The 27,344-nt window shown below is 37.4% G+C and overlaps 1 protein-coding gene across 2 annotated transcripts; it reads right to left on the bottom strand.

The window, feature by feature from the left end:
* Positions 1 to 7: 7 nt before the first annotated feature.
* On the bottom strand, positions 8 to 25,844 carry zgc:165604 (uncharacterized protein LOC792578 homolog). Of its 2 annotated transcripts, XM_028793650.2 has the most exons (7): positions 25,690 to 25,841; positions 22,433 to 22,590; positions 20,180 to 20,378; positions 15,675 to 15,830; positions 11,252 to 11,374; positions 10,793 to 10,961; positions 8 to 308 (listed from the first exon to the last, which is right to left on the bottom strand). In XM_028793650.2, exons 1-7 carry the CDS (start codon positions 25,790 to 25,792, stop codon positions 248 to 250), a joined length of 969 nt encoding a protein of 322 aa, XP_028649483.2. In that variant the 5' UTR covers positions 25,793 to 25,841; the 3' UTR covers positions 8 to 247. The 2 variants fall into 2 exon arrangements, with proteins under 2 accessions (XP_028649483.2, XP_051785353.1); XM_051929393.1 differs by lacking the exon at positions 8 to 308 and having other exon boundaries at positions 10,524 to 10,961; positions 25,690 to 25,844.
* Positions 25,845 to 27,344: the final 1,500 nt, after the last annotated feature.

Raw genomic sequence — 27,344 nt, 5'->3', positions numbered from 1 at the left:
ACAGAGATAGGTTAGCTAGGCTTTATTATCCCTCAGGGTAATTTGTTTTATATTTATGGTCAGCAAAAATATGTTCATTACATACTGCATTAATTCTTGGGATGGATACTTACTGTTCAAAAGGCAGAATTTATTAATGAAATGGGAACATCATTCTGCACAACAAAGAACAAGGTCATGCTCTAATGATTACGAACACCACAGGAAGGATCACAAGGGTAGAGAAATGCTGTTCTCTTTAGCCTGATTAGGAGCTTGAAAATGGAATTTTTGTTGAAGGGTGGCAAGCAGGAGATAAAGCGTCTGTTCTGTGAGGGAGAAAAGGTAAGGAAGGTAGGGGGTGAGAGGGATCAAGAAATGAAAAAGACAGCTATTATGTATTTATTTACTTAAAACCAATATATACATACTGGCTAAATCAACAATCAATAACAAGTTGATTTACCTTGTTAATTGAAGGGTAATTTGCAATTCATTAAAAAATATATATATGTTAAAATCTATGTAAGCAGCTGTACCCTCCCCACTCTGGAACAAATCTACACCTCCTGATGCTACAAAAAAGCAATAGACATTTCGCAGGATTCATCACATCCCATTTATTGCATCTTCCAGTTTTTGCTATCGGGCAAAAGATACAGAGCAATGAAAACCAGGACAAACCGCCTTAAAAACAGTTTTTATCCAAAAGCAATCATGGCCCTGAACTCAAATAAAAACTGCTCCATATCATACTCTAAATGTGCAATATAGACCTTAAGTCAACCAGTGCAATTTGTATATACTGTATGACAAGTGTAATCCTCTTTAATAAAACCCCTGTGTGCGTCCAGTGTCCGTGTGTGTGTGTCTTCTGGTGAAATGCGCATGCGCGGGGCACGGTGCGATGCTTCAAAGGCCGCCTGATGCGTCACACAAGACAGAGAGGGCGGGACCTATAAAATATCACGTGGCAGATCCAATCATATTTCGGTAAATGAGGTAAGACCTAAAACATAAAACATGAAAAATCCAATCGGGTACTGAGACGCGGAGACCAGCTTCCCCAAGTGTTCACTCTGAGGATGTCAGATTTGCGATTAAGAAGCTTGGCCCGGTAAAGTGTAAAGTGTCAGTCGTTGAAGGGGTTTTCCTAAATATACGAATTTTCATGATATTACAATACAATGATTTTTAAAAGTAGATTTATTTTCGCGCACATTACATCAGTTGCTGGGGAGAATCTGCTGATTGCCCACCATTGTGACAGAAAATTAAATGCATATTATGGACAGCAAAGCCAGTATTACTGTCAGAGAAAATTACAGGCATTTTACAGAAAAAATTTAATGAGGTAAAAGGTCCCTTGCCATTTAATATAGACTGTTCCTACTAATGTTTATGGACTACTGTTCTAGCGCCCATTATTGTAACGGGCTTAATGTCTAGTTTGTATATATTTGTAATGTACTTCTATTACTATTCCTTTTCTTGTTTTTAACTCTTATGCCTCACACTGAGTCAACAGCACCTTCAATTTCGTTGTTCCTTTGTAAAAGTGACAATGACAATAAAGATTTATCTATCTATGTAGACATCAGTGTACATAATTCTTCAGGAAAGAGTAACTTTTCAAAGTTTCAGCATTGAGAGCTTAAAAACAACACTGCACTTGTTCTTGGTCACAGTTGCATTGGGAGCTCATTAAAGGACAAGGGTTTACCTGCAGATTTCCAGAGCTCTGCAATTCAGAAGTCCTTGCAGAACAGTCAATCGGATTGCATATTGACGGTACATGATTTACACTCTTAAAACTCCAAGAAGGGCCTGCCTGTGATACACGCCACTACATGACACTCATGCTACATGACACACCTACTACAAGACATGCCTACTTAATAGTACATTACATTCTTTAGTATTATTGTCTAATCTTATTTGTTTCTCTTTTCATTTAACTTTCTCTTTGATATCTTATAAAGCACTTTGACCTACATTGTTTGAATGAAAATACAGTATAGTACATTTGTTGTTGTTGTTGTAGTCGTCATTACTCTTGAGTAAGATAAACCAATATAATCTTACCCATACTGTGAGAACAATGTGTAAGGTACACTTTGAGAAAGGAGTGCTGAAAATGACACAAATGGTCAAACGTGTCATGTAACAAGACTGACGTGTACTGCAAAGGCCACTAAATGTCACTGGATGTGTGTGATTTGTTTGGCTCGTGAACAGGGCAGAGCTGCGGAGGTCTGCAGTTGGATTCTATTGCAGAAAAGGACTACCACTGTACAGACTGCATGTTTGTGGCTTCAGTAATATTAATGGGCACCAGTAGGAAGCAGTCTTATTAGCTGCTATTGTGTGGTGAGCACATAATTCGGTCACTTGCCTCACCAATAATTAGCCAAAATTCTAGCAAGGTCTCTCATCTGGAGGTGAATATGAAAAGGTCAAACAAGAAGAGAAGGAACTGAAGTGCTGAAGTGAACTATGACCAGCAGTATAAAAGAGCTAGTAAGGCAATCTCCCACCATTAAATGTAAAATGAAATAAAATTGTGGCTATTTATACTTATTTTTAAACACTTTTTTAGTACTGTGAATGCCTTGTATAAATTCTCAGTATTGGCCTTGTGTCAGTGAGGTGTGCATGCTTGTGAGTCCTAAAATGATGTTGCATTCTGACACTATGTGCCTTTTATGTCCGTTGTTGATAATTGCCCATGGAAAATTTGTATGTAGGTGGACTACATTTTCTCGTCCTTTTGGGCTTTTTTATGAATTGGCACAAACTAGTCATTCATTACATTGTTGAAAGTCATTTTGTTGTTTAAGAACATCTGTGAAGGCAAAAAGAGACGTTGAAACAGAAAAAGACTCTCAGGACCTCCTCTTGACTGATGCTAAAAGGGAGTTAATGAACAACACTACCACCCTGACTGAATCTATCATTAATCACAATGCCAATACTGTATGCAGTACTGTGCTTACAGTGAGACATGAACACCCAGTAGGAAAAAAAAGAAAATCTGTCCTATGCTGGAATTTATTTATCTTCATTGGAAATAAAGACTGGAAGGGAGTAGTTCAGTGACACCTTGGACAGAGGCAGGGACTGCTCAGACATGCCAGATATACAGATATATAGCATGTCTTTCAAAACATGGGAGGACACATTATTTGTTAGACTGCAAATTCCCATGAAGTTGGCACAGTGATATATATTATTGATTTTATCTGCCATCGTAAGAGTCCTGATAATACATTAACTGTACATTATTATGGTTAAGCATCCAAAACATTGACATCTTGTAGCAGGCAATTGCTATGGCTTAAATAGTGGATCATTATAGAGATATATGCGTGAGCTAAATTTGATGCATTTTCCTATAAAGAACAGCTAAAACATCCATGTATAGAATATAATTTAATTTGTGTCACAGGGAATCAGAACCTAACCCAGAAGAGACAAGTGCAAGACCAACAAGTGCAGGAACAGGAACAAGTCCATAGGAAGGCTCACTCAAGTCAAGTCAAGTCAGATTTATTGTCATGTACACATTGTAAAATGAAATTCAAGACAGTGGACAAAAAGACAATGCAAAAAATATGTACAGTAAATAAAACAGAGAAAAAGTATGCTTAGCATAAAACACATATACACCATACAATCATACAGTATTTGTATGTATTATATATTTGTACAAACCATTTGTTATGTTACAATATTTAAATTCTTACAATTGACTGCTCAGCAGCCTTATGTCATATAGGTAGAAGATATCCCTGAACAACTGGTGCGAGTGCCAGTAGTCGTGTGCTTATATCCACACACACTGGCCACATCTGCACATATTTAGGAAACAGGTAGAAAATGTAATTATAAAGAGAAAACCCTACTCAGACAGGTAGAACATAAAAACTCCACACAGAACTTGACCTCCTGGAGCTGAGAGACAAACATGCTAACCATTGTCCTACTATGAAAGAAATATGAAAGAATTAAAAATACTAATAAAAATAATATTTCCAGAGGGCTGCATAGTAGCACAGTGGGTATAGTTGCTGCTTCATGGAGACAGCATACTAGTTTTGAAGCCACAGCCAGATGTTGGCTGTGTGGAGTCTGCACATTCTCCATGTTTTGGAGTGGGATCTCTTCTGGCATGTAAGTTAGATTTATTGGTGTTTCCTAACTGGACCTTGAGCGAGTGTGTGTATGTGAGTAAGCACTGTGGTGGGCTGGCAGACTGCACTATTGGACAGGTAGGGTTTAGTAGGATACTTTACACAAAAAGTATCCTAACAGATAGTTGCTACAGGTTTCAAGAAAGGGGATAGAGAGCATTGGATATTTGATATGTAAGGCCTCTGGTCAGAGTATACTACATTCCATCCCAGTGACAATGACACATTTGGACAACAAGAACATGTCCTGTTGCCATTAAACCTATTGAAATTACACACCATTGTTTGCAGGAGAAAAAAAATAGTCTTGGCTGTGCATTAACTGTCCTATTTACTTTACTTGTCTTGTCAGCATGGAATGTGTGTTTCCTAAAATTCTGCAACTCCTGAACTTGCAAATCTGTAATCTTAAGAACACCTTGAAGCAATTTAGAATGAGAAATACAAGAAATGTTTCAACTAGTGGAACAAGTTTGTGTGTGTGGCAGTGGAGTAGTTTAAAAGAGTTTTGTAGCAGCTTGTTGCTTAATCGTTTTTTGCTGGCAATCTCCTGGTGTGTTGACAATACCCTGCATGCTCCCCTTACTTGACACTGCCCTAAGGTTCTGTAGAATTGCCATGCCAACAATAAATAATATATATGTACAGTATATGAAATCTATCTTTGCCAAATAAATAGTCTTCATACTTTGCAGAACTAAAAAACTGTCTCACATAAATTCAGACAATAAGGAAAGGATAATAGGACCAAAAAACTCTGATTTTTAATGGCCTCTAAGTCCAATGTAATCAAAGAGTCATATAGTAGACATGCTGTGCTCTCCAGTGATGGTGCCAGCCTTGATCTGTTGAAAGCTGACTTAGGTACAGGTAGGGACCCTGCCGATATCTGAACCCAGGTTCCATCAACTACTTAATAAGGCATAAAGCAAAAGAGACCCTGCCACCGCTCTGCCGTTGTAACCAACAGTCAGACATAATTAATAAGGGATGACTTAAATGGCTTGTTTCCATCTTATCTGGAGCATATGACCACATTCATTTAAATAAAACAAATTGCATTTTGCTGAAAGTGGGAATTACAATATATTGAACTGTCCAATACAGTAATTATTTGGAAATTAAGGTAAATACTTAAAATAAGTCAATACAGCTTATATAGTTTTCTAAAACTTGAACTACAAAAATAAAGTTTAAGGTTTTGTGAGGTTCCGGCGTGGAGTTTGCATGTTCTCCCCGTGTCTGCATGGGTTTCCTCCGGTTTCCTCCCACAGTCCAAAGACATGCAGGTTAGGTGCATTGGCGATTCTAAATTGTCCCTAATGTGTGCTTGGTGTGTGGGTGTGTTTGTGTGTGTGTATGTGTGTGCGCCCTGCGGTGGGCTGGCGCCCTGCCCGGGGTTTGTTTCCTGCCTTGCGCTCTGTGTTGGCTGGGATTGGCTCCAGCAGACCCCTGTGACCCTGTAGTTAGGATATAGCGGATTGGATAATGGATGGATGGATGGTTTTGTGAGGATTGTTCAGAAAGATTTAGAACACTATTTTTATTGCTAGTAATGTATTATACAATTGTTTTAACATATTAATAGAATAACAATATATTTGCTGCACTCCTTATTTATCTGCAAAGTGTCCATGAACCTCCTAATTTTACTGTATATTTCTTTGAGTTGCTAGCTTGTCGACTGTTCTTGTTATATCTTGTTATATTAAGTGTGAGTTGATGCTCACAAAGAGTAAAGCCATCCGGCCCAGTACCTTAACAATACAGTCTGATTCGTCTCAATTGAGGGTTAGTTAACTGCTTCTTGAGCCTGGCCTGGAGCCTAAAACTCTTTTTTTTGTTGATTAATGAGAATCTGATTCTAGAAGTTAATGGAATCTTTCATTAAATTATTTGCCTCAATCATAGTTATTTGTCTGCTTTAAAATTATATATTACCAAAATGTGGCATGAGCAAATGAGGATTAGTGGACATCAGATCTCAGTTTTTTTTCTCCTCTTGTTTTGTTAATATTACAGTTTAATATGAGCAGACACAGTTTCATAAAGAGCTCTGTCATTGTTTGCTACCTTTTTATTTGCACCTCATTTTTGGTTTGCAGTTAATTAAGAGTAACGAAGCAATGACGGGATAAGAAACTTCACAGGTAGGTGCACTATAATGCATCCCTTCATCCGTTTTTGAACCCTCATTACAGGGATGCATGGAGCCGATGTTTATCCCAGCAGAATTGGAGAGCAAGGCCACAATGAGTGACATTCCAGTCATTCTCTTAGAGTGGGTCAGCTTAGAGTCACCAATTGTCCAAGCAGACATCTTGTTATGGGGGAAAGAGCTGGAGCACCCAGAAAAATATAAGAGGTTGCAAACACACAGAGACAAGTGACCACTGTTAATTCAATAATTAAAAAAATGTGAGAAAAGATGAGCATCACTTACAGTATATTGAGAAGCAAAACCTGCAGTATTAGTTATTTCTGAAATTACAGGAGAAGCCATTTAAATAACTGATTAAATCCATTAACATTTGTAAATGGCTTCTAAATTAAGACATGGCTTGGAGTTAAAACCACCAGTCATACTGGATTCTCAGAACTAGGAATATGAACTACTGGAAACTGTAATCCACTTATAAAAAAAGATGTCCTTTCACCTTTTATACAATAGGTTAAGGCTGTAATGGTACTTTGCATCTTTGCACACCAGTAGCTCATAATTCTCAGGTTCTCTTCAACAGCCCTACAGCTGCATATTCTAAAAATGATGGGCTCCATGTATCCCTGTCAGGCATTATGGGGGGATGATTCCCTCCTTCAGGTTCTCCATACCATCAGTCCTTAATGAGCAAACTGGTTCCGGGTTTCTTGGCTTCCAGCCAGGCTTCACTGAGCACACTCTGCCTTCAGCTCATGCATGCCTAGCTGCACTTGCTGTGTTGCCTGCTCCACCATTGTTCCAGGTTGTTATTCTCTCTCTCTCTCTCGTTCTGTCTCTTTCTCTCTGTCTCTTAATCTAATGTATCCCAGATTGGCAATTCCCTTCTGAGAAACACTCTTCAAGGACTGAGTCCTCCATCTCTAGCAGTCCCTGTCCTACCACACTGGCATGTACAGGTCCTGTGAAATAGCCAGTGTCCAACTTTATATTCAGTGCTTGTTCTGTGGAAAGCTTTTGCTTGCCCTTTGTTGCAATTACAGTGCAGGCAAGCATCGCATTTCATTCATAACAAAATTCAGAAATTAAAAAATTAAAAAAATCTTTCATCACTAGTGTTACTTTAATTAAGCTATTGCTTCAGTAGAAGTTTTAGTTTTTTTTTTTACTTTTTCAAAAGTAAACAGCGCAAACAATTACATAAAAAGAACCAATTTATTTAGAATTTGAAGACAACAAAAGCATGCTTATGAACAAAAAGTAAGAAATCACATAATGCATGGCTGATATTCTCTGCATAATATATATCTATATATTGCTTTCTAAATCTTTTCAGTGACAATTCAATAAAAAAATATCATGAATGATCCATCTTCTGTCTTTGTAATTAACTACATGCCAGAGAGTAGAAATACAGAATTGAATGCAAATGTCAAACAATCCCATATTACTGTAACATGTTGCAGTGAAAGTGTATTTAATGTTAAAAAGAACCTCAGGATTCATGAAAATTGATCAAATTACTTTATATTCTTGGAAAATATTGCCCTGTACCAGTTTTCAAAGGTATAGCAAGCTGTTGACACTTATACTGAGATGTGTTTTCTATCATGGGGTGTAACTTGATGCCTCCCTACCCAAATGAGCTGAACAAAGAGCCTGCGGGAAAAGCAACACCTCCCTCCACTGACCAGGTACTCTGTCTCTCCATAACTGATGTGAAGAGGACTCTATCCAGAGTCAATCCAGGACCTGACAACATACCTGGTCGTGTGCTCAAAGAATGTGCCAGTCAACTGGCTGGTGTCCTCACAGATATCTTCAACACATCTCTGAGTCAGTCATCAGTCCCAACATGCTTCAAGTCGACCACCATCATACCACTGCCGAAGAAGTCATCAGTGACATTCTTGAATGACTACCGACCAGTTGCACTCAAGCTAATCATCATGAAGTGCTTCGAAAGGTTAGTCATGTCACACATAAAGACTAATCTCCCTGCCTCCCTTGACCCTCTTCAGTTTGCATACCGCTCAAACAGGTCAACTGCGGATGCCATATGCTCTGCCCTTCACCTCTCCTTGACACATCTGGATAAAAAAGACACATATGTCAGGATACTATTCATAGACTTTAGCTCTGCCTTCAACACAATCATCACTCAAAAGCTGGCTGTAAAACTGAGAAAGTTGGGCCTGAACACCACCCTCTGTAATTGGATCCTGGACTTCTTGACAGAGAGGCCCCAGTCAATTTGGATGGTTTGCAACATTTCCAGCAGCATCACACTGAGCATTGGAGCGCTGCAGGGCTGCGTACTTAGTCCACTGCTCTTCACCCTGCTGACTCACGACTGCACAGCCACACACAACACCAACCACATCATCAAGTTTGCGGATGATACGACGGTGCTGGGACTGATAACAAGTGTGATGAACGGCCAGGTCCCATGCCTGGCCGGGACGCCCCTGCTGTATATGTTCAGGGGGAGCAGCCATGGACAGCTCAATACCTCCTCCGGGGCGCTTGGTGGCAGCCTCCCTGGCCGACGCTGATTCCCGAACCTCCCGCAGGGCTCAATGGGAGATGGAGTCCTCCACAGCTTGGTTGGGGCACGGGGTGGCCGCTAGGGGGGGCTGTCTCCTTCCAACAGCCCGGCTGGACGAATCTACAGCCCCATCCGGAAGTGCAATTAGGACCAGGTGGTCAAGCACCTGGAATGCTTCCGGGTGGATTATAAAAAGGGCCAGCCACCACCACTCGGGAGCCAGAGTCGGGAGGAGGAGGACTAAGCCTGAGGAGGAGTGGTGGTGCCAGAAGGATTATTGTGATTATTGTGAGTGTTTTGGGACTGTGTTGGGCCTGTGGGACACGGGGAAGGCGTGCCCCACGGCTGAAGAAAAATAAAAGTCTGTTTCTTTAAGTATGTGCCTCTGCGTCAGTCTGTGCCGGGTCGGGTGCTATATAGCGCCTTTCACACCAGGTATGATGAAACAGCATACAGAGATGAGGTGGAATGGCTGTCTGCATGGTGTGAAGGCAACAATCTATCTCTCAATGTAAACAAGACAAAAGAGATAATCTTGGACTTCAGAAAATCACATCCTGCCCACATCCCACTCAGCATCAACAGTTTAAATGTGTAGACTGTTAAGAGTACCAAGTTCCTCGGTGTGCACATACCTGAGGAACTTACGTGGTCGCATAATACCTCATCACTAATCAAGAAAGCCCAGCAAAGACTACACTTCCTGAAGCGGCTGAAGCAAGCAAGTCTTCCCCCTTATATCCTCACCATGTTCTACAGAAGCACCATTGAGAGTGTTCTGACCAGCTGCATCACTGTCTGGTATGGCAACTGCAACGTATCTGACCGCAAGCGCCTGCAAAGGATAGTGAAGACAGCAGAGAACATTATTGGGGTGCCTCTCCCTTCACTGCAGGACATATTTTACAAACGCAGTGTCCGCAAGGCCTGCAGCATTGTGCAGGACCCCTTACACCCCTCACATGGACTTTTCACACTTCTGCCATCCAAGAGAAGATACTGCAGCATCAAAGCCAGATCTGCCAGGCTGCAGGATAGTTTTTACCCCCAAGCTGTCAGACTCCTTAACACCATGCTGCCACCTGGGATCTTCCACATGGCCTCAACCACCTCTAAATACAGAACTTTTATACATGAAAACCACTTTCCTGCAAAGACTAGTGTGCATGTAGAAAAAGAACTGAAAATCTCATACTGACCTTTAAGTATTTTGACATTCTTGATATCCTTCTGCTGTGAAACATTCTGATCTGTCATTGTTTACACATGTCTTAAACAACTATTATCATATACAGATAATTTCTGTATTATCTATATCTATTATTTATTATTTATTTATTATATTACATATCTATTGACTATATTTATGTATCTAGATTGCAAATACCATACATTGCATCAATGTTCATATTGCTAACTACACGTCAATATTGCTGCTACTTCTTTTTTTTGTCTTTGCACAATGTCTTGTCTTGTTTGTGTTTAATTTTAAATTAAAATTAAAATTTTAATTCTATTTTTAATTTATTATTTGCATGTCATGTTGTTACACTGTGGACCCTGAGCTTCGCAATTTTGTCTATCTGTATACTTGTATATTGTTGAGATGACAACAAAGTTCACTTTGACTTTGACTTCGAACTTGTCATTAAAAGAACAAACATCTGGCAAAAAGTTGGTTATTCCTAAACAAGTTACCAAACATTATGGATAAGCATAAAAAAGCAAAAGTAATTTGAGGTTTTACTGGTTGAACAATAAAGAAAAAGAATGTTGTAATGTTAGTGTTATTAACTTTTCCAAAATGTAGGAAGAACATTACCTCAGGCAACACTTAAATATTATAGTCCTTTAGAATTCAAAGAAGATCATCCTTTCTAAACAAACGATCTTCGCAGTAGATTGGACCTGTACCTGATCTCATTATAGCATGGTTCCTCCTCTTCTCTCTGTCCACTCCTGTTTGTTCTGTCATAGCCTGATCGATGAAGCCACAATACCAAGGCTAGCAGTGTTAGAAGGATCAGAGCCATCGTGAGTGTTACAAAAATACTCTGGAGAATGCCAGAAGTACCATGTGGCGCTATTTGGAAAGAGACACAAACTACAATAAAAACAAAACCTACAGATGGATTTACACTGTTCTAGCTGTTTAATAGGCAGCATACTGTGTTTCATTTGTATAACTGATACCATTTGGCTTTGAATACAAATTAAGCTCTTCAGTATCCTTTTCCTGATTTGAACTAGCACTATTGAAAAGTACTTACTTTTTTATTCATGTCCTCTTAATTTGGTTCATTTTGTAATTGTCTGTCTAAACGGTATTTTAAAACCTACCAGTAAGCTAGTTATTAACATTCAGTTACTTACTACTATGGATGATGAGCTCCACTGAGCAGATCTCTGTACCCAGTCGATTAGAAACTGTACACTGATAGAGTCCAGATGTCTGGGAGGAGACATTGAAGATCTGCACTGTTCCCCTTAGAGAATCTGTTTTCCATAAAAACACAAGGTGGATAAGAGAAGTGCTGTTACCAAACATGTGAGAAATTAGTTAGAAGGCCAAAATAACTACTATGGATTTAATTGTGGATAACAGATCAAAAACAACAATATGAATGTGATGTTTCTTAGAGTTTAGGCATTTAAGCTACTACTTAAATTAATGCAAATGTATAATATATACATATTGAAAATACACAATATATAAATCTCTATGCACACTCTATAAACGATTAATGTATGGTGGCACAGTGGAGCAATGGAAAGCACTGCTGACTACTGCTGTCTAAGCGCTCCAGATGACTGGGTTACAATCAGTTTTTATGCAGAATGTGCACGTTCTCCCTGTTGTAATTAGAAGCACACAAGATGACACAAAGGGGTGAAGAAGCTACAAAATAAACAAAAAACTGGCCAAGATTTCACTGGTCAGAATCAGAAACAGACCTCATCTGATCCTAAACTCAAAATGCAGGCTTCAAAGGCCTGCACAAGCTCAAATACTCCAAACACTCAAAAATACACAAAACTCCTCTTCAAGGAAGAGAAAACCATAGAATCTCTAGCTTGAGAAGACAAGGAAAACTAAAAGTTTTGGTAAATAAACAATGTTGTTACTGTAACAAAAAGAAGCACAAAAACAGCCAAACAAGGAAAAATTAAAAAAACATCAAAATGTACTGTAATGGTGGAGGGTGGCAAACTGAAAAGTTGAAACATCAAAAGTGGGGACTCCGAAAACACTTATAAGCATTTGAAAGCAGCATATGTTTTAAAATCTTAAAGCAGATTTGCCCAACATTGATACTGATGAGAACTTATCCTTCGATTCTTACTATTTTCTGTTTTTAAAAATGTCATCCTTGGTTAGATTGCCATAAGATATTGCAGTTACAATCATTAGAGGAGACCATTCCTGTCACATCAATGTGTGTTGACTGAACATGCAAGTAAGAATTAGACTCTACTCTGTACACGTGTCTATTACTACTACTACTACTAATAATAATAATAAAACATTTTTATATGTCTTCTACAATAACCCACGTATGAAAGAAATCAGCAAGCCATTTCAGCAGGCTTTTCACCGTGGATTTCCTATTTTTATGCTTTTCATTTTGAGAAAAAAATGTAGGAACTGAGAGAAACTCACAGTGGTATGGAGAAACTATGTCTGAAAAGCCCCCTTTTGACCTCTGTACTTTTGAAAAATCCTGTCACCTGCATTTGAAAAGCCTCCCTTTTGACCTCCGTACTTTTGAAAAATGCTGTCACCTGCATTGTTGTGTCTTAAGGATGTAAGTGAAAATTGGTATGTTGTAATGTAAAGTAACTAGTGATATCATTAGAGAATGGATTCAGATTAATGATACCGAGATTCAGAGGTTAGTCAAGTATGGCCAGAATGGTAATCCCTGCAACCCTTGTATGCAATAAATGAAAAAGAAAAACTACAAAGAGCAAGCAAGGCTACACTTGAAAATACAGACATTAAAGTCAGTATTCCAATGGAATTAAACAAAAGCAAAACATAAAGGATACAGCAAAGTTGAAAAACAATAATATTGTCACTAGAAAAGCAATTTAAATTAAAAACATGAGAAGTTACTGAAGCATACATAAAGAATGAATTCTGTGTAAATGACCTCAGGTGACTAGCAGACCATTGCTGTTGCTATGCAACTATGCAATGTAGTGTAGTGTTAGATCACTGGTCCTCATCCACTAAGTTGCTTGTTCATTCTCTTCTCTGACTTAATCTGCCTAGGTCCTGATCTCGTAAATCAGATGAGATAAAGGTAACTGCTGATATGTAATAATATAAATAACATATGAAGCTACAGCGAAACTGAACTACACATGGAAAGTGTAACCAGACACATGCTGAAAGCCTGGGCACCATTGATCACCTAATATTCTTCATATGTATAGTTTAATTTACCTGACCTGATATGAGAAGGAATGGAATGTACATAAGTATGCCTTGTAATGGACAGAAGGTCTCTCCATGGTTTTTTGTTGCCTTGAACTCATTACTAATTGGTGTTGGGTTAGGCACAGAAAATGGTTGGACAATTAAATATGGCAAATGAAGTTTGAATACAACAAGGCTTAATGCTGTTTCCATGACATTATACTTAGATATAAGCAGAATGTTATGCCTAAATTCCTATTCCATCTTCCTAAAAGTTTACTTGCATGTGCTGTGATCTGAACATACTGTTGGAATCACCAAGATTACAGTATTATATTTCTGAAGTCAATATTTCCTATGATTATTGTATCTGTTCATTTACAGTATGTGACAGTTGTACTGGACAGGTGAGTATCTATGTATGACACATTTGTATTAATCAGATACTTCATATGTCAATTGTGGTCTCTAGATGGTGCTATTTCACCAAACTTAAATGTTGGTTGTGAGGAAAAAATAACTAAAAAGCAAATCTTTTCCTTTATGCAAGAGTTTTACTGAGTAGGTAAGTAAATGTGTCTGGTACCTCCATATCTGTCATACAGAGGAAATGTTATACAGGCCTTGGAAAAGGGAAACCAACAGGAAAGATTAAGAATGATGTACAGCAACTAACTCAGTTTCCATTTAAGACTTTCGACTGGAGGAGAAGCATCCGTAAGTTGCATGACATCACTTCTATTTCCCAGTCTGAGGCCAAGCTCCTTCCCCCTCACTAACTATATAATCAGCCACCATCCTGGAAGACAACATTCTTTTAGGAACCTGCTTTTAAGGAGAAAGGAGTTCCAACATCGAGAAGTATTTGCTCATTGGTGTTGTAACCCCAGCATTGCTGAGATTGCATTTTCGGTTTTCTTATTTAAGATTCATCCTGCACATTAAACAGAGCGTCCCCTAGAGCCACAGAGTTTTTCAGTAAATTAGCTCATTTTCTATACTTTCTACATGCTAGCTTAGTACTGTCTGGTGTGCATTATTCATGTTGCATCTCATTCATGCTTCATAATACATATTCATGTAGAGCAAGCTGTGAATGAGCAAATATAATGAGAACATCAGTGTGGAAAAATTTATTTGCATTAAGTCAACTTAGCTGCTTCTAGCAATGAGCACAGCCAACAATATTCAGTCAATAGTTAGTAATAATCGCTCCCAAATAATATATTTTGGAAGAAGCAATAGTTTTTCTAATATAACACTTCCACAAATTTTTAGCCTGACATAAGCATTTCATTGTGAATGACTGATTAATAATTTGCAATTCTGTTTCATTTTCTATTCATTTAGTTGATGTGACGCATGTGGTACATGCATTCAGTTGTTTGCTTTATACACCAGTAATTTTTTATTTCAATTTTATTATTTTTACAATTTAATTTACTATAGTTAGATGATAATATATAGTGTGATTATTTTTGTTGGTGGTTTTGCATTAAAGATGCAATTTTCATTTATTCATACACCATTGCAAAAGAACTGAGTAAAAAAAAAACTCAAAGGTTGTTACTCAGAACATAGTTAATTGGGAAGTAGTTAGCTAATCCCGAAACTAAAAGCCTGTGGCGGCTTAGATAAATATACCACTAGTACCTTCGAATGGAAAGCCTGTAGGGCAGCATGCAGAGTACATGCAAACATACAAAAAGTTAATTGTACTTCATTGTAAATGTTGCATGTAAAACAGTTTTTCAGTTAATTCCTGAAAGGATCTAAACTGATGATGCTGTGGTTTACATTACCTATATAAAATAAAATCATAAACAATTTAGATGTCTGTTTGTTTGCTCAGCAATCACACAAAAACACAGAAATGATTTTCATGAAAATTTGCATGCGCCATGCCATTGGTCTGACTTAAAATATAGGCTATATGTCATATCAGAGAGGGGTGTTATAAAGTGAAGGATGCATTCACAAAACATTATGGGGACTACAATTCCCATCAGGCAGCAGGATTGCCAAAGCATGATTTCAAAGGCCACTGGCACATACAGCACTCTCTTTTCCGTTAATCTGGATAACAGTTTCATTGTCTTGCTGGATTACAGCTTTTATCTAAGAGTATGTCTTTTTGTCTTATAATTGGTTGTGTTTAGCCATGCTGTTTATCCAAAAGAAAGTTTTCCCCATTTAATTATTCCTGCAATGCTGTGTACTTCAGCTAATACATTATAAATGACGAATGGACTAATTTATTTTAGACTCCCTCTACTGTTTTTGAGCATTTCAATTTTACTAGAAAATCTGTCTTAAAAAGATGAATACACAGTACATAAGGTATGACTGGAAATAAGGTGTGATCTCCCTTACCTTCCATGTTGACTGGAAGAAAGATCTTGTCAGGTTTGATTTTGCTCCAGTTTAAATCAGGTACTGGGACTCCATACTCTACAAAGCAGGTCAGAGAAATGCTTCCTCCTTCATCCATATTACCACTCACAAAACAGTGAGGAGAAGAGGGAGGTGCTGCGGTGTAATACAGAGGGTTATTGTCTTTAAAAAGTTAGACAAGAATAAGGACAAACAGCAAGAAACTATATTCTTGGAAGAATGAAAATAGTGAAACAGGTGCGCAGAATTTAAATATCCACCGTTGGTATTAGGAGTCACATATGATAAAAGAATTTTCATCCATCCTCCAACTTGTTCAGTCCATATCAAGGTCACTCAGGGTCCTGCCTATCATGACAGTCTCAGCTACATAGTATAACAGATGCAGGACACATGTATGTACTGTATACTAGTCAAGATAGAATCACAATTAATCTTTGTGTTGTGAGAGAAAAATGAGAAGAAAAATTCATATAGAGACATGTCCACCAACAGTCACCAGCATGAGATCTGAACCCAGATCTTGGAAGCTGTGAGGCAATCACACCACCATGCTGAGTCACACAGGTGTATAACTTGTTAAACAGCATACTACTCTAACAATGCAGCTACAAGCAAATAAAGGCAGAACATAAAAGCAAATGTTCTATTTGCAGCATAATCAAATAAACAAAATCTGATTTTTTTAAATATTTTTTCTGATGCAAAGAACTTCAACCTTAGGTATTCTTTCTATCAATCAATGAACAGCATGTGTCTGAAAATCTGAAAAGTGGAAAAACCTGTTTACATAATAATGGAGATGTCACAATATACTGTTGGAGAGCTTTTGCAAAGAGCTTTGATACGTCTGCCACGGATCAAGTCTAGGAACGTTTAGAGAAATGAATACACTCTCTCAATGGAATGTTCCTGCAAGTCCAGGCATAAGTCAAATCTATAAGCATAATCCAGTGCAGCCCTTTGAGCCGTAGTGCTTTTGTGGTCCCTAATTGAATTTTTGTAGAAATTTACAATGCTAAGTAAACATTTTTTCAGCTCAGAAGACTATGATGCTACCATTTAAATAGCAGATTACATTCCTATAGAAAACATCTGATGTTAACTAATGTATAGATGGAAAGTTAGCATAGCTTGTGATGTTAAGTAACTGTTTTATTAATGTATTAAAATGTATCTTTTTAGGCAATCATCACTGAACAATTGTAGCACTGGGAGAGTAATATGATTGGTGTTTGAATGTACCGTAAGAAACCATTTTGTATGCCATTAACAGCATAATGTTTGAAGAACTCTCAGTGCAAAGTCTATCAGTACAGTATATAGAAATGTTGAGGTATGTTGAGTAGCTATGAAACATGCAATTGTTTAACACCCATCTAAGCTTCTAAGATGCTTCAAAATACACCAGGCTCCCTTGTGACATTATTTTAAAAGCCTTCAAAAAGTGGAATGAGTAAAAAATTGACGTCAGGCTCCTAGACTTGGGGACTTTAATTCACCTTGGGGCATAAAAATTATGAGCATCAGAGAAGATTCAAGAACTTCATATGTTACAATAGTCTTTTAATGTCTAAAGCTGAAATCACCAACTTGCTTCTTCACATTTTATTTATCAAGTACACCTCACTCCTCAATGTGCCATGGGATGTAAACATGTTTCCGATCCTGCCTTTAATTCACTGCATGTTTTTGAGATGTTTCCTTCCAGGCCTCTCCTAAAGAGTTCTCCTCCTTCTCACTCATGCACTGGCATCTTCTTTCACTGTGAGTCTTCTACCTGTCCTTTGTCCTTTTTGATTGATTTTGTTAAAATAAAATCATTTAGGCTCAACAAGCTCCTCATTCTTCCAATTTTCAAGACCGTATTTGCAACATGATTTTTTTTCTTTTGTTTTACTTTTAATAACATTATGCACAACAGCTCAATACATTTTAAAGCTTCCCAGATAACTTTCAGTTTCCTGTGGCAGGCATCAACTCTATTGACAAAAATTGTTAAGTGAAGCCATAGACTGCAGAATCTTGGGGAAGGGGGGGGGGGGGGGGGGGGGGGGGGGGGGGGGGGGGGGGCGGGGGCGATAGTCAGGCTTGTGTCTGGGCTACTTTTAACCCAGAGTATTCTACGGTGTTATATTTTAAATAACATATGATTTGCTACATTGGAAAGTGGTGCATATTGTGTGTTGGTCAAACATGCAAATTAGAATTTAATTGTACTCTGTACATGTGACAGTGCATCTGAACTGTACTGATTATATTTATTGTCAAATCAAAACCTTACAGTTTCTGAAAACAGCTAATGTCATCAGCCACATGGCCACTAATTTTACAATGCCGATCGACACTCAGCATTACACACTTTCTATGATGTGATCAAACAATAAGAAAATACAAAAGAAAAACAATTTATAGCAAAGCTGTGAGGAAATAAAAGCAAGTGCCATAAACCAATTATTAATTTATATATATAAATATATATATATATATATATATATATATATATATATATATATATATATATATATATATATATATATATATATATATATATAAATAACATGCAGAGTCGCTGTTGTTGACAGTATGGTAGGGAGAAAGAGAACAACTGAGGACAGTATTTTGACTGAGTAACAGTAATTAGAAACTTTTACTCTTTTCTCCCTGTAAACATTTGTTCCAATCCATAACTGGATGAGACAATTGTGTTCTCAGACTTTGAAGCAAATAAAAAGTTGTGATTCATAGCAGTTTTTATTATAATTTGACAAATATTTAATTATCTATATTACATTCCTGATACCACTACTGGTGATGTCCTTGCAGTAGGGAGTCCCACAGTAATCATCAGACTGCCATAACCCTTTTCTTGAGCTCCATGAGTCTCCCCACCATTGACGATGCTTTCAGTGGTCCATGAATGAATACTGCATTCACCTTACCACTTTTATGCCTTCATGTGAACTTTCACTCTGACTTTTCAGCAAAATGCTAGGTCACTGTTGATCTGTTATTTGGTCACAAAAAAAGTGATTTAAGATTGCCTGTATTTTTTCATGAAAATAAACAACAAACTAAATGTATTAAATGTTTGTTACCTTGTTCCAAATGCAATTACACTTCAAAATGGTGTTTTTGTCTGATTCTGTCAAGTAATATTTGACTAATGTTAAAAATTAATGTTACATCACCGCTCAGAGAATTTGGGTAGCTTTATTTTATCTAAATTTTCTGACTTGTGGCTACAACTTTGTAGGGCATTCATGTGGAATTTCCAATTTGGAAACTCATACTTCTCATCTATCCAATAGTATCATATGCCTTATCTATATATTTGGGAAAAGGGATAACATTTCAACTTTACCCCCTCATTTTTCTTTTTCTTTGCTGTTTCTAATGTTCATACACTGACTTTGGAGTTTGAGAACACTAAATCAGTGGACCTTGAAAAGTGTGTTGGGTACCCTGTTGTGTGTAAGGGGTTAGGAATTTTTATAAATTAAAAGTGATCACAAAAAAAAATATTTTGTAGAAGCTTACAAATTCAGTAGGTGCATCTAGGTATCCACTTTCAATAATGCTAACACAGGGTAATGTAGTGGCAGTTGCATCATGACATGTACAGAGTACAGTGAAATTCCTACTTGCATCATGTCACTCTCTGGCATGAAGATAAACAAAAATATGCAATATGTGAAGATGAAAGACTATTCTGATAGTATGGCTCAACAAAGAAACAGTCCATTGTTTGAACATCAATGTGTCACGTCATACGCCCATACCCACACTGCCAATCTTTCTGCCGGCAGACCAGACAAATCCCACTGAATTCTTATAATATTTTTATAAAATATATTTGTTAAATTGCCTGGATTTTGACTTAGGCAGTAACATTTTTCAAAAGCACTATGGTGGAGGAAAATTCACAAAGATGAAAAAAGAACAATAATTGCAGTTTAAGAAACACATCACTAGAATGGCATCTGGCTGATGGTTATGTACACTCTTGAGACCTTTTTTCAAAGGAAAAGAAAAGCTACTAGAACATTCACTCATGCCACACAGTCATTAAGCACGTCTGTGCCCAACACATGCATGACAACAGAAATCACTGAGGTGACGTCACAACGGGGTAAACACTTCACAACCTTGGAAGGCAGGAAAATGCAAGGCGGAAAAAAACATAAACCAAAATGAAAACTGAAGTATAATGAATTTTTTAAACTGTGCAACACTCTCAACCAGGTGTTGAACCCTAATTAACCTAATCTGCACATCTTTGGGAAGTTGGATTAATGTGAAATACCAATTGAATCCAATGGAGACTTGGGGAGAACATTCAAAATCCACTTGAACAGTGACAGAGGTTGGAAATCGGAACTCAGAAACTAAACAGTAACAATAAGGACATGTAAATAAAGAAAACCAGCAAGAGGTGATTAAACATAAAACATAAATCAGCACATATTTCTATTTTTTTTTACCAAGAACAGTAAGGCTCAGCTCTGCTATTCCAGGAGATCCTGATTCAGGGGGGTTGCTCACTACACATCGATATTTTCCAGCATCGGACAAGCGAGTCATGTTGAGAAGGATGTCAGCACTCAGTGGAGCAGAAACAAACCTGACTCGGCCAGTTAAAGTAGGACTTTCAATTGCCTGGCCTTGATCATAGACAATAACCTGAAAAACAAAACCGTCACAAAGTATTACCAAAATTTTTATCTTATTTAATTCATTTTTAAAAAATAATGAAATGCTTTATGTCAGATTATAATTCAGTGTTATCACTGTTTTGCAAGTCATAGGTAATGTGTAGGAAGAAAAAGAGCAGAATGAAATCAAGCTGATCTGAGAAGTGACATATCATACAACAACATTTAACTGCTTCTAATCGAAAATTAATATTAACACATTTTAAAGTTATTTGACCCTTAAAAAAGAAAGATGATACACATGTGTTACAATTTAATGTGTGGAACAAACAGCAATGAAATCGAGGATTACCTTGAAGATGAGCTGCTACTTAGCTCTTGTTTTCTGACTATAACTCTACTGTATCTAAAGATTTCACTGCCTCATTTCTTGTCTAACATATACTCTCAGAAATGAAATCAGAGGAATATCTTTTGATTTGGGACTCCCAGGCAGACTATTTCTTGCTTTGCTTTAAATACCTGAGATTTTCGCTTCCACTTACTGTATGACCCTGCATGACAATAGCTTTGCTAGTAGCTTATATTCCTGCTTTAGATTCATTCTAGTTTATAAAGGGTGTACTGGTGAAAAGGCCCCTCACTAACACATACTCCTTGGGCGCATGCCCAAAACTCCCTGATGGTAGATCCACCGCTGCTCTGAGTCAGGAATAAGACAGGTAAAAAATGGTACATCTTATTTATTATAATCCAAAATCCAAAAAGGAGCATTAAATACAGAAAGTAGTCAAAATACACACACACACAACCACATTAATATAAAAAGATAGACAAACGGTCAGAAACAGTAAACACATTAGTCTGTAATCACAAGAAAGGGTTCAGGTTAAGATACAAAGTATAGCCTTGTTGTGTAACAGCCAGGGTTTTTTCCCCTGGTTTGTATTTGTTTTCTGTTTCATGGTTGTTTTTGTTAATTTTGAATTACATTTTTATTATGTTATTTGTATTCTCTCTTTAAATGTGCTGCCATTTTTTGTGCTTTGTGGGTGGTGCCACGGGAAGTGTGGTTACCCTGACATCACTGCTGCTGGGTCCTCCTTCCGGCTTTAAATTCAGTCAGAAAGAGAAGACCCAGAAGTGGAGCACTGACTTTGTAGTAGAATATGTAAGTGTTGTTTTCTTTCTTTGTATGTACTGTTTTTTGTGATTTGTTTGTTTTTGTTCTTGAATTACTGCTTTCATATTGTGTATTGGACTTGGTTACCTCAGATTGCTTTTTTAGGCACATCCTTTTTTCTCTTTTGAACATTTTGGTTTCAACTATTTTTGTTCATAAATTCTGAATTTATATGTTTTGTCATTGCCCCTTTGTTAAATAGCCACAGCTTTAACAATTTCTCTCCATTGTTGGGCATTTCAAGACATTTGCAATATTTTGCTTTTAAAAAGCAAATTCCTTATTGTTAAGCCTATGTAAGCTTCAGCCTGCAGTTTCAGTTTGGAGACTTGCAGACGGGGATAAGCCTCTTCTGAGCTGGCCTGCTTTGTGGTCTTCTGGAGGTCTTACACATTCTTTTGCCATGCCTGGAACTCCAGCTCATAATAACGCTAGAGTAACACACTTCAGGCAGACTCTACAAATTGTATTTGACCCTCCCATCTAATACCTTAAGCACAGTTCTCCATGTGAGGCAACAAACACCAAAGAAGGGGCCAAGGGCAAACTGCCTGAAAACATAATGGACAAAAGTTGATCTTAGACTGCATCTTGAGAGCATGTTCAAGTTCCATAGACTGAGACAACCTACTGAAAGGTGAAACTGCTGGGTACAATATAATCATAATCAGAATGATATTAAAGTGGTGAAGAGTGCAGAATCTGATATGGGAGTGTGCAAGAAGATCAACAGTAACAAACCACCAACAGTGCCTTCATTTTCTAGATGAATGTTCACTAAGGTCAGCATGATAAGTTTTTTGCCTTTCCACATGAGGTACAGGAAGTTCAAACTAGTAAATCTGAGTCCCTTAGTGTTACAATAATGTTATACAGTAGAGTGCATTTCAGTTACATACCTGAGAGGGAGAGCTTGGCTCTGATAAAGGTGTTGTGGTCCAGATAATGTTGAGACGTGATGGCACAGCTGTAGTTACAAAGGAGCAGGGCAGCAGAACAGCCTCTCCATGCTGAACCTCCACATTTGTCCGCTCAACTCTCACCTGTAGACACACCACTGAAACAGAGACAAAAAAATCAAACAGATAACATTTGGTTTTATTATGGTTTAAGACAGAAATATACTATACTACTATAAAGGGGACACGTTTCACTTTTGAAAACTGCAATCATTATCATTGATTCCAAAAACAGCCATGGGTGAAATTAATTGATTATGAATAATGCATGAATGTGCACTCTGTTCATTTACTCCACATTTTTATATTACACTATCAGTATAAAAAGTTTCAAAGACAGCATAAGCACCATAAACATTAATACCACTAATAAAACTATAAAGCTGAGGGTATATTGAAATTGTTGCAATACTGTAAATATGTTCATAGTAACCAATATGACAACAAAATTAAATGTGAAATAAACAATGAGGAATGAGGTTAGAAGCACACGCTGATACAGCGCATTGCCGCATCCACCACATGACAAACCACCTCAGGATCCCATATTAGGACCGAAGTGCAGCCATGTAACGAGTGACACCTCAACACCACACTAGTTCAGATGGAGTGGAACAGAATGAGGTATTTTTATGGTGGCTGGGGAGCCAATTCTGCCACCAACCCCCAGGTTTTCCCTGCAGGTTGGGGGGCCTACATGCAGGGAAGGATGCAGATTAATGTCATACCCAGGATGAGTGGAGTGGAGACTATAAAAATTTGACAATACTGTATGTTTGTTGGTGTTACGCTGTCTTCTCTTATCATATTCACCACTAAGTTAGTCTAATAAGTATGAAGTAGCAAGAATATATTTTTATTTACACTATATTACAAAGGACCTTAAAGTGATTTTAATGTGTTCAATTTGAGAATCAATACATGGAGAAAGTAATTAAAAGGAAGAGCAAAATGAAATTACAATACTTTTCCATGCATTCACATGCATGACCAGTGATAACCGCCTCCTGGCCCAACAGACAAACAAACATACAGCAGAAAATGCAGGCATCTTGTTTAATTTGAAATGATGATCTAAGACAGCAGTGTGTAAACAACTACAGTATGAAGTATGTATGCTGTACCTTGAAATCATGGTAGAGACTTCCCCAAGGGATAGATATTTGTCTGTGTTTCACGTGCAGCTCAGTAATTAAATAAAAAGAAAAGAAAATGAAAATGATCTTGAATCTGCAATACTGAGGCTAAGTCACGTTTCAAGAAATAGATGAAAATCTGGCCACACTGAGCCAGAAAAAATAAGGTTCTTTGCAGATCCCCAAACACACTGATTAGATTGGTGATTTTCATGTTGTCAGGAACATCACATTAAAATTTTAGAGCTTGGTATTGTCAGGTCCTACACCCATCCATGCCCTTTGCTATTCCTTCATTGATCGGATCAACACAGCACACTCACCTGCGGCCCATTTGGCAGCATATTTAAACACTCTCCTGACCTTTTCAATGCTCATTCATAACACAGATTCTGTTTATTAGTCCCCTGAGCTATTCAAGTCTCTATTTTCTTTAACATTTTAACCTTTTTGCTTTACTGAAAGTAATGTTTGCCTGGCCTTCTTGCTTTGTTTCTCATGAAGCCCATGTTTCCACATTACTTTTTCCTCGACAATATTTTTTCCAACCAGCTGTCTGGCAAATATGGATCCACAAATGACAGTATGAAACTTCTGTACCTTACTTTAAATTTGGCTCTTTATTGTCTATTAACTTTCAAATTTTCTAATCAGCACTTCCAATATATTTTATTTAGTTTGTTTTTATAGGTTGTCTTGGTTAAATGTACCTGTGAAACAAATTAAAAAAATAACAATGGGAGGTTGGCAAGGGATTCAGCATTCTGTGCCCAGCTATTGTTTTCTCAGAGATTGCATGACCTTCTAGTATCTTCTTTAATGTAGTCTTGGCATCTGAAGTACCAGTGGGGATTTATGGAGGAAATGTAGACTCTACCAAATAAGGACAGGGCTGTGGATTCAAAACCAGGATGATAGAGCTAAGAAATGGGAGTGTTGACTGCTAGAACACCATGCCATGTTTTTCATACTATAACCCATTGTAAAACTATAATCGACTACATTATTTTTTTTTCAATCTATAATGTTAAAATTAATAGACAAGATTTCATCCATATGTTTTCATTTTTCTACAACCTCTCTATTTTATCCATTTGCATTTTTGATCACTTCCCACCCTCAGGGCTCTCTTTACCCTTTTGTTTCTGTCAATTGTGCATTCATTACGTTTTTAATTAAATTCTCAGTCTGTCTCATTTAGCCCTGAGAGGCTTGTTGTGGGAATCCATCAAGTTGTCTTGTTATTAATTGAAAATGACAGATCTCCACAAACATGGACACATGCAATGAAAGTGAAAACAATGCAATCTATAAATAGGAAAAGCAGATAAAGAAAACATTGAAAAGGAAAGCCGTTTTGAGGTCACATTTCATTGTGTTAAGTATGTAAAGATTATAGATTCCAAGCTTTTAGCTGAATTACGAGAGTACCACGTTTAGAAGGCATGTTACTAGAAAATGACTTTAGATGGAAGATTTTGAAATATGCAGGAAAGTATTCTTTTTAAGAAACACTTCTGTCTTACTTACAATCAGACTAATGAAGGCTTGTTGAGCAAAATGTTAGACAATAATTTAAATTAAAAGGAGTTGGAATTGACCATGTTGAACTTTGGAAGAAAGGGCACTGCTTAATAATTACACACCCTTTGGTTGCAAGAGTAAGAGCTTATTGAGTGGAGCTGTAACTGAAAAAAAACTGAACTGAAGTGACTTTAACAGAAAAAACTCAGACATTGGTGTTCTAAGAGCAGGTGACATTAATGGTCTGCAATGCTTGTTAAAACAAATTCAATGAACTGTTAATGTTGTTTCATGTGTGGGAAATGAATAGAAGTTTAATTGTATGCTTCAGTGGCATTTTCACTAAAACAATACAATACAACTATACATAAGAACATCAAAATTTTCACTTTACCCAAAGTCATGTCATTTTTTAGCAATAATCTTAATGTAAACTGTAATTGTGGAAATCATATACTGTACAACTAAACCCAGTTTTTTTTTCAAACAATAAAAAATAGCATTCAGGTTACATGAGAAAATTATTTTAGTACTCACCTTTATGGAGTGTGCAGTAATGTAGACAAGTGACCAAGCTTACCAGAGCTTGAAACACATCCATGGATGTTGATGCGACTCCCTTCCCAGGCAGCCCAAGCATAATAAAGGCTCTGAGTTACCCTGACACGTTACATATGTCTGTGCTCCCCCTCTTCACTGCCTCAAGCACAGTGTCTCTTTGATCTGAGTTTTCTCTTTGGCCAGGCTTAATCACACACAATTTAAGAATGAGCTGCTCTGCTGAAGAGGTCAGATGGATGTGGTCGAGCTCTCCCAAGGTACTCAAAGTCATAGTGCTCTGCACAGGAGCCCCAAGAAATGCTGGGGAAAAGTAAATGTGCTGAGCTCTCACACTCAGGTACTTCACTTTTTATAAATTAACTTTATTACTGCTTGCCTGTTGTTATCAATGAATTTTGTCATACACAGTAGATATTATAATATATAATGAAATACTCCTCTATTCCTTTTTGTTCTGGATTTTTTTAGTAAAAACTGCTCAAATGTCAAACAGCCTGTTTTCCTTTAGTTGACATTTTAAGTTTGACTTTCTTAATTCATGCTGCCTGTTGATATGATTAAACACTAAGTTTCCACTCCGAATAAGCTTGTTTTCACTAAAAATAAACCCCTACACAATTTTTGTTTGTGGTTCAGTTACTAGCACTACCGCAACACAGGTCCAGCATCCGGAGTTTAAATATTGTGCCCAGTTGTTATCTGAGCAGAATTTGTAAATTTTCCCAGTGTTTGGGTGAGTTTTCCTCCAATGGCAATAAACGTGAATAATACATACAGTCAAGAGGATACTTAAAAGTATGCGCACTGTAAATAAAGGAAAAAGATAAAGGATTTGGGTCCCAAGAGGAAAAACCCAATATACTGTATCTAAAGGTTGTTGAACTTAAGGTGGATGTGCGATTATAGTATCAGGAGATACAAAGTGCTGTTGAAGTGCTTCCATCAGAAGATAACAAACAAGTGCGGAAGGTTGGGACTATTTAAAGATCTGAATCAGGTCGCGGTTATTGTGTAAGGCCGGGTGGTGAAGAGGACAGACAAAGCCTTCGTTACACTGGCAGTTAACACACCAAATTGGTCACTACACAACACATGAGATGCAATAAAACACATTTTATTAAATAAATAAAAAAAAAACACATGGCTTTTTATTTCTTTTACTTTGTGCTGGGTAGTTGAATTGGTGATTTTGTACTGGCCTATATGTGTGTGAGTTGGCCCTGCAGTGAACTTCTATTATGTCTAGGACTGTTTCTTGTCTTGTATGCAATACTGCTGGGATAGGCTCCCCTCACCCTGTGACCATAAATTGGATCAAGGGCATTTGAAAAAGTGTTACTCTTAACTGTACTGCTTGAAAAAACTGCTTCTGCAAACTGCGTCTTCTTTACACTTTTCAATTCTCATTACATTGAAAAAAATCAACAATTTTCGCTTTGTGCCTTCCCGCACCATAACCTATCATCTATGGGGCGGTAGTGAAAACTTGAGATTTGTCAAAAATTTCAATCTCCAATTTTCCATGGATCTCTGCGTTTTAGGGTCCCCTGATACCAAAAATATTGATACAGTATCTTGATTATGGGTGTGTGTCTGTGTGTAACAGTTTCTTGAGGATGGTCTAGAACTAA

This window comes from Erpetoichthys calabaricus, chromosome 1, assembly GCF_900747795.2.
Source record: "Erpetoichthys calabaricus chromosome 1, fErpCal1.3, whole genome shotgun sequence".
NCBI classification, from domain to species: domain Eukaryota; kingdom Metazoa; phylum Chordata; class Cladistia; order Polypteriformes; family Polypteridae; genus Erpetoichthys; species Erpetoichthys calabaricus.
Note: the sequence above shows the minus strand (reverse complement) of the source record. Positions and strands in the feature narration are given on the sequence as shown.

What these genes read in the sequence shown, in the direction of transcription:
- zgc:165604 (XM_028793650.2), bottom strand. Translation starts at nt 25,792, where the DNA reads ATGCTTGGGCTGCCTGGGAAGGGAGTCGCATCAACATCCATGGATGTG. An exon ending in GCTGAGCCTTACTGTTCTTG is followed by an intron (nt 15,831 to 20,179) that starts GTAAAAAAAAAT and finishes ATTACACCGCAG; the next exon opens with CACCTCCCTCTTCTCCTCAC. An exon ending in TCTTCCAGTCAACATGGAAG is followed by an intron (nt 11,375 to 15,674) that starts GTAAGGGAGATC and finishes TATGGAAAACAG; the next exon opens with ATTCTCTAAGGGGAACAGTG.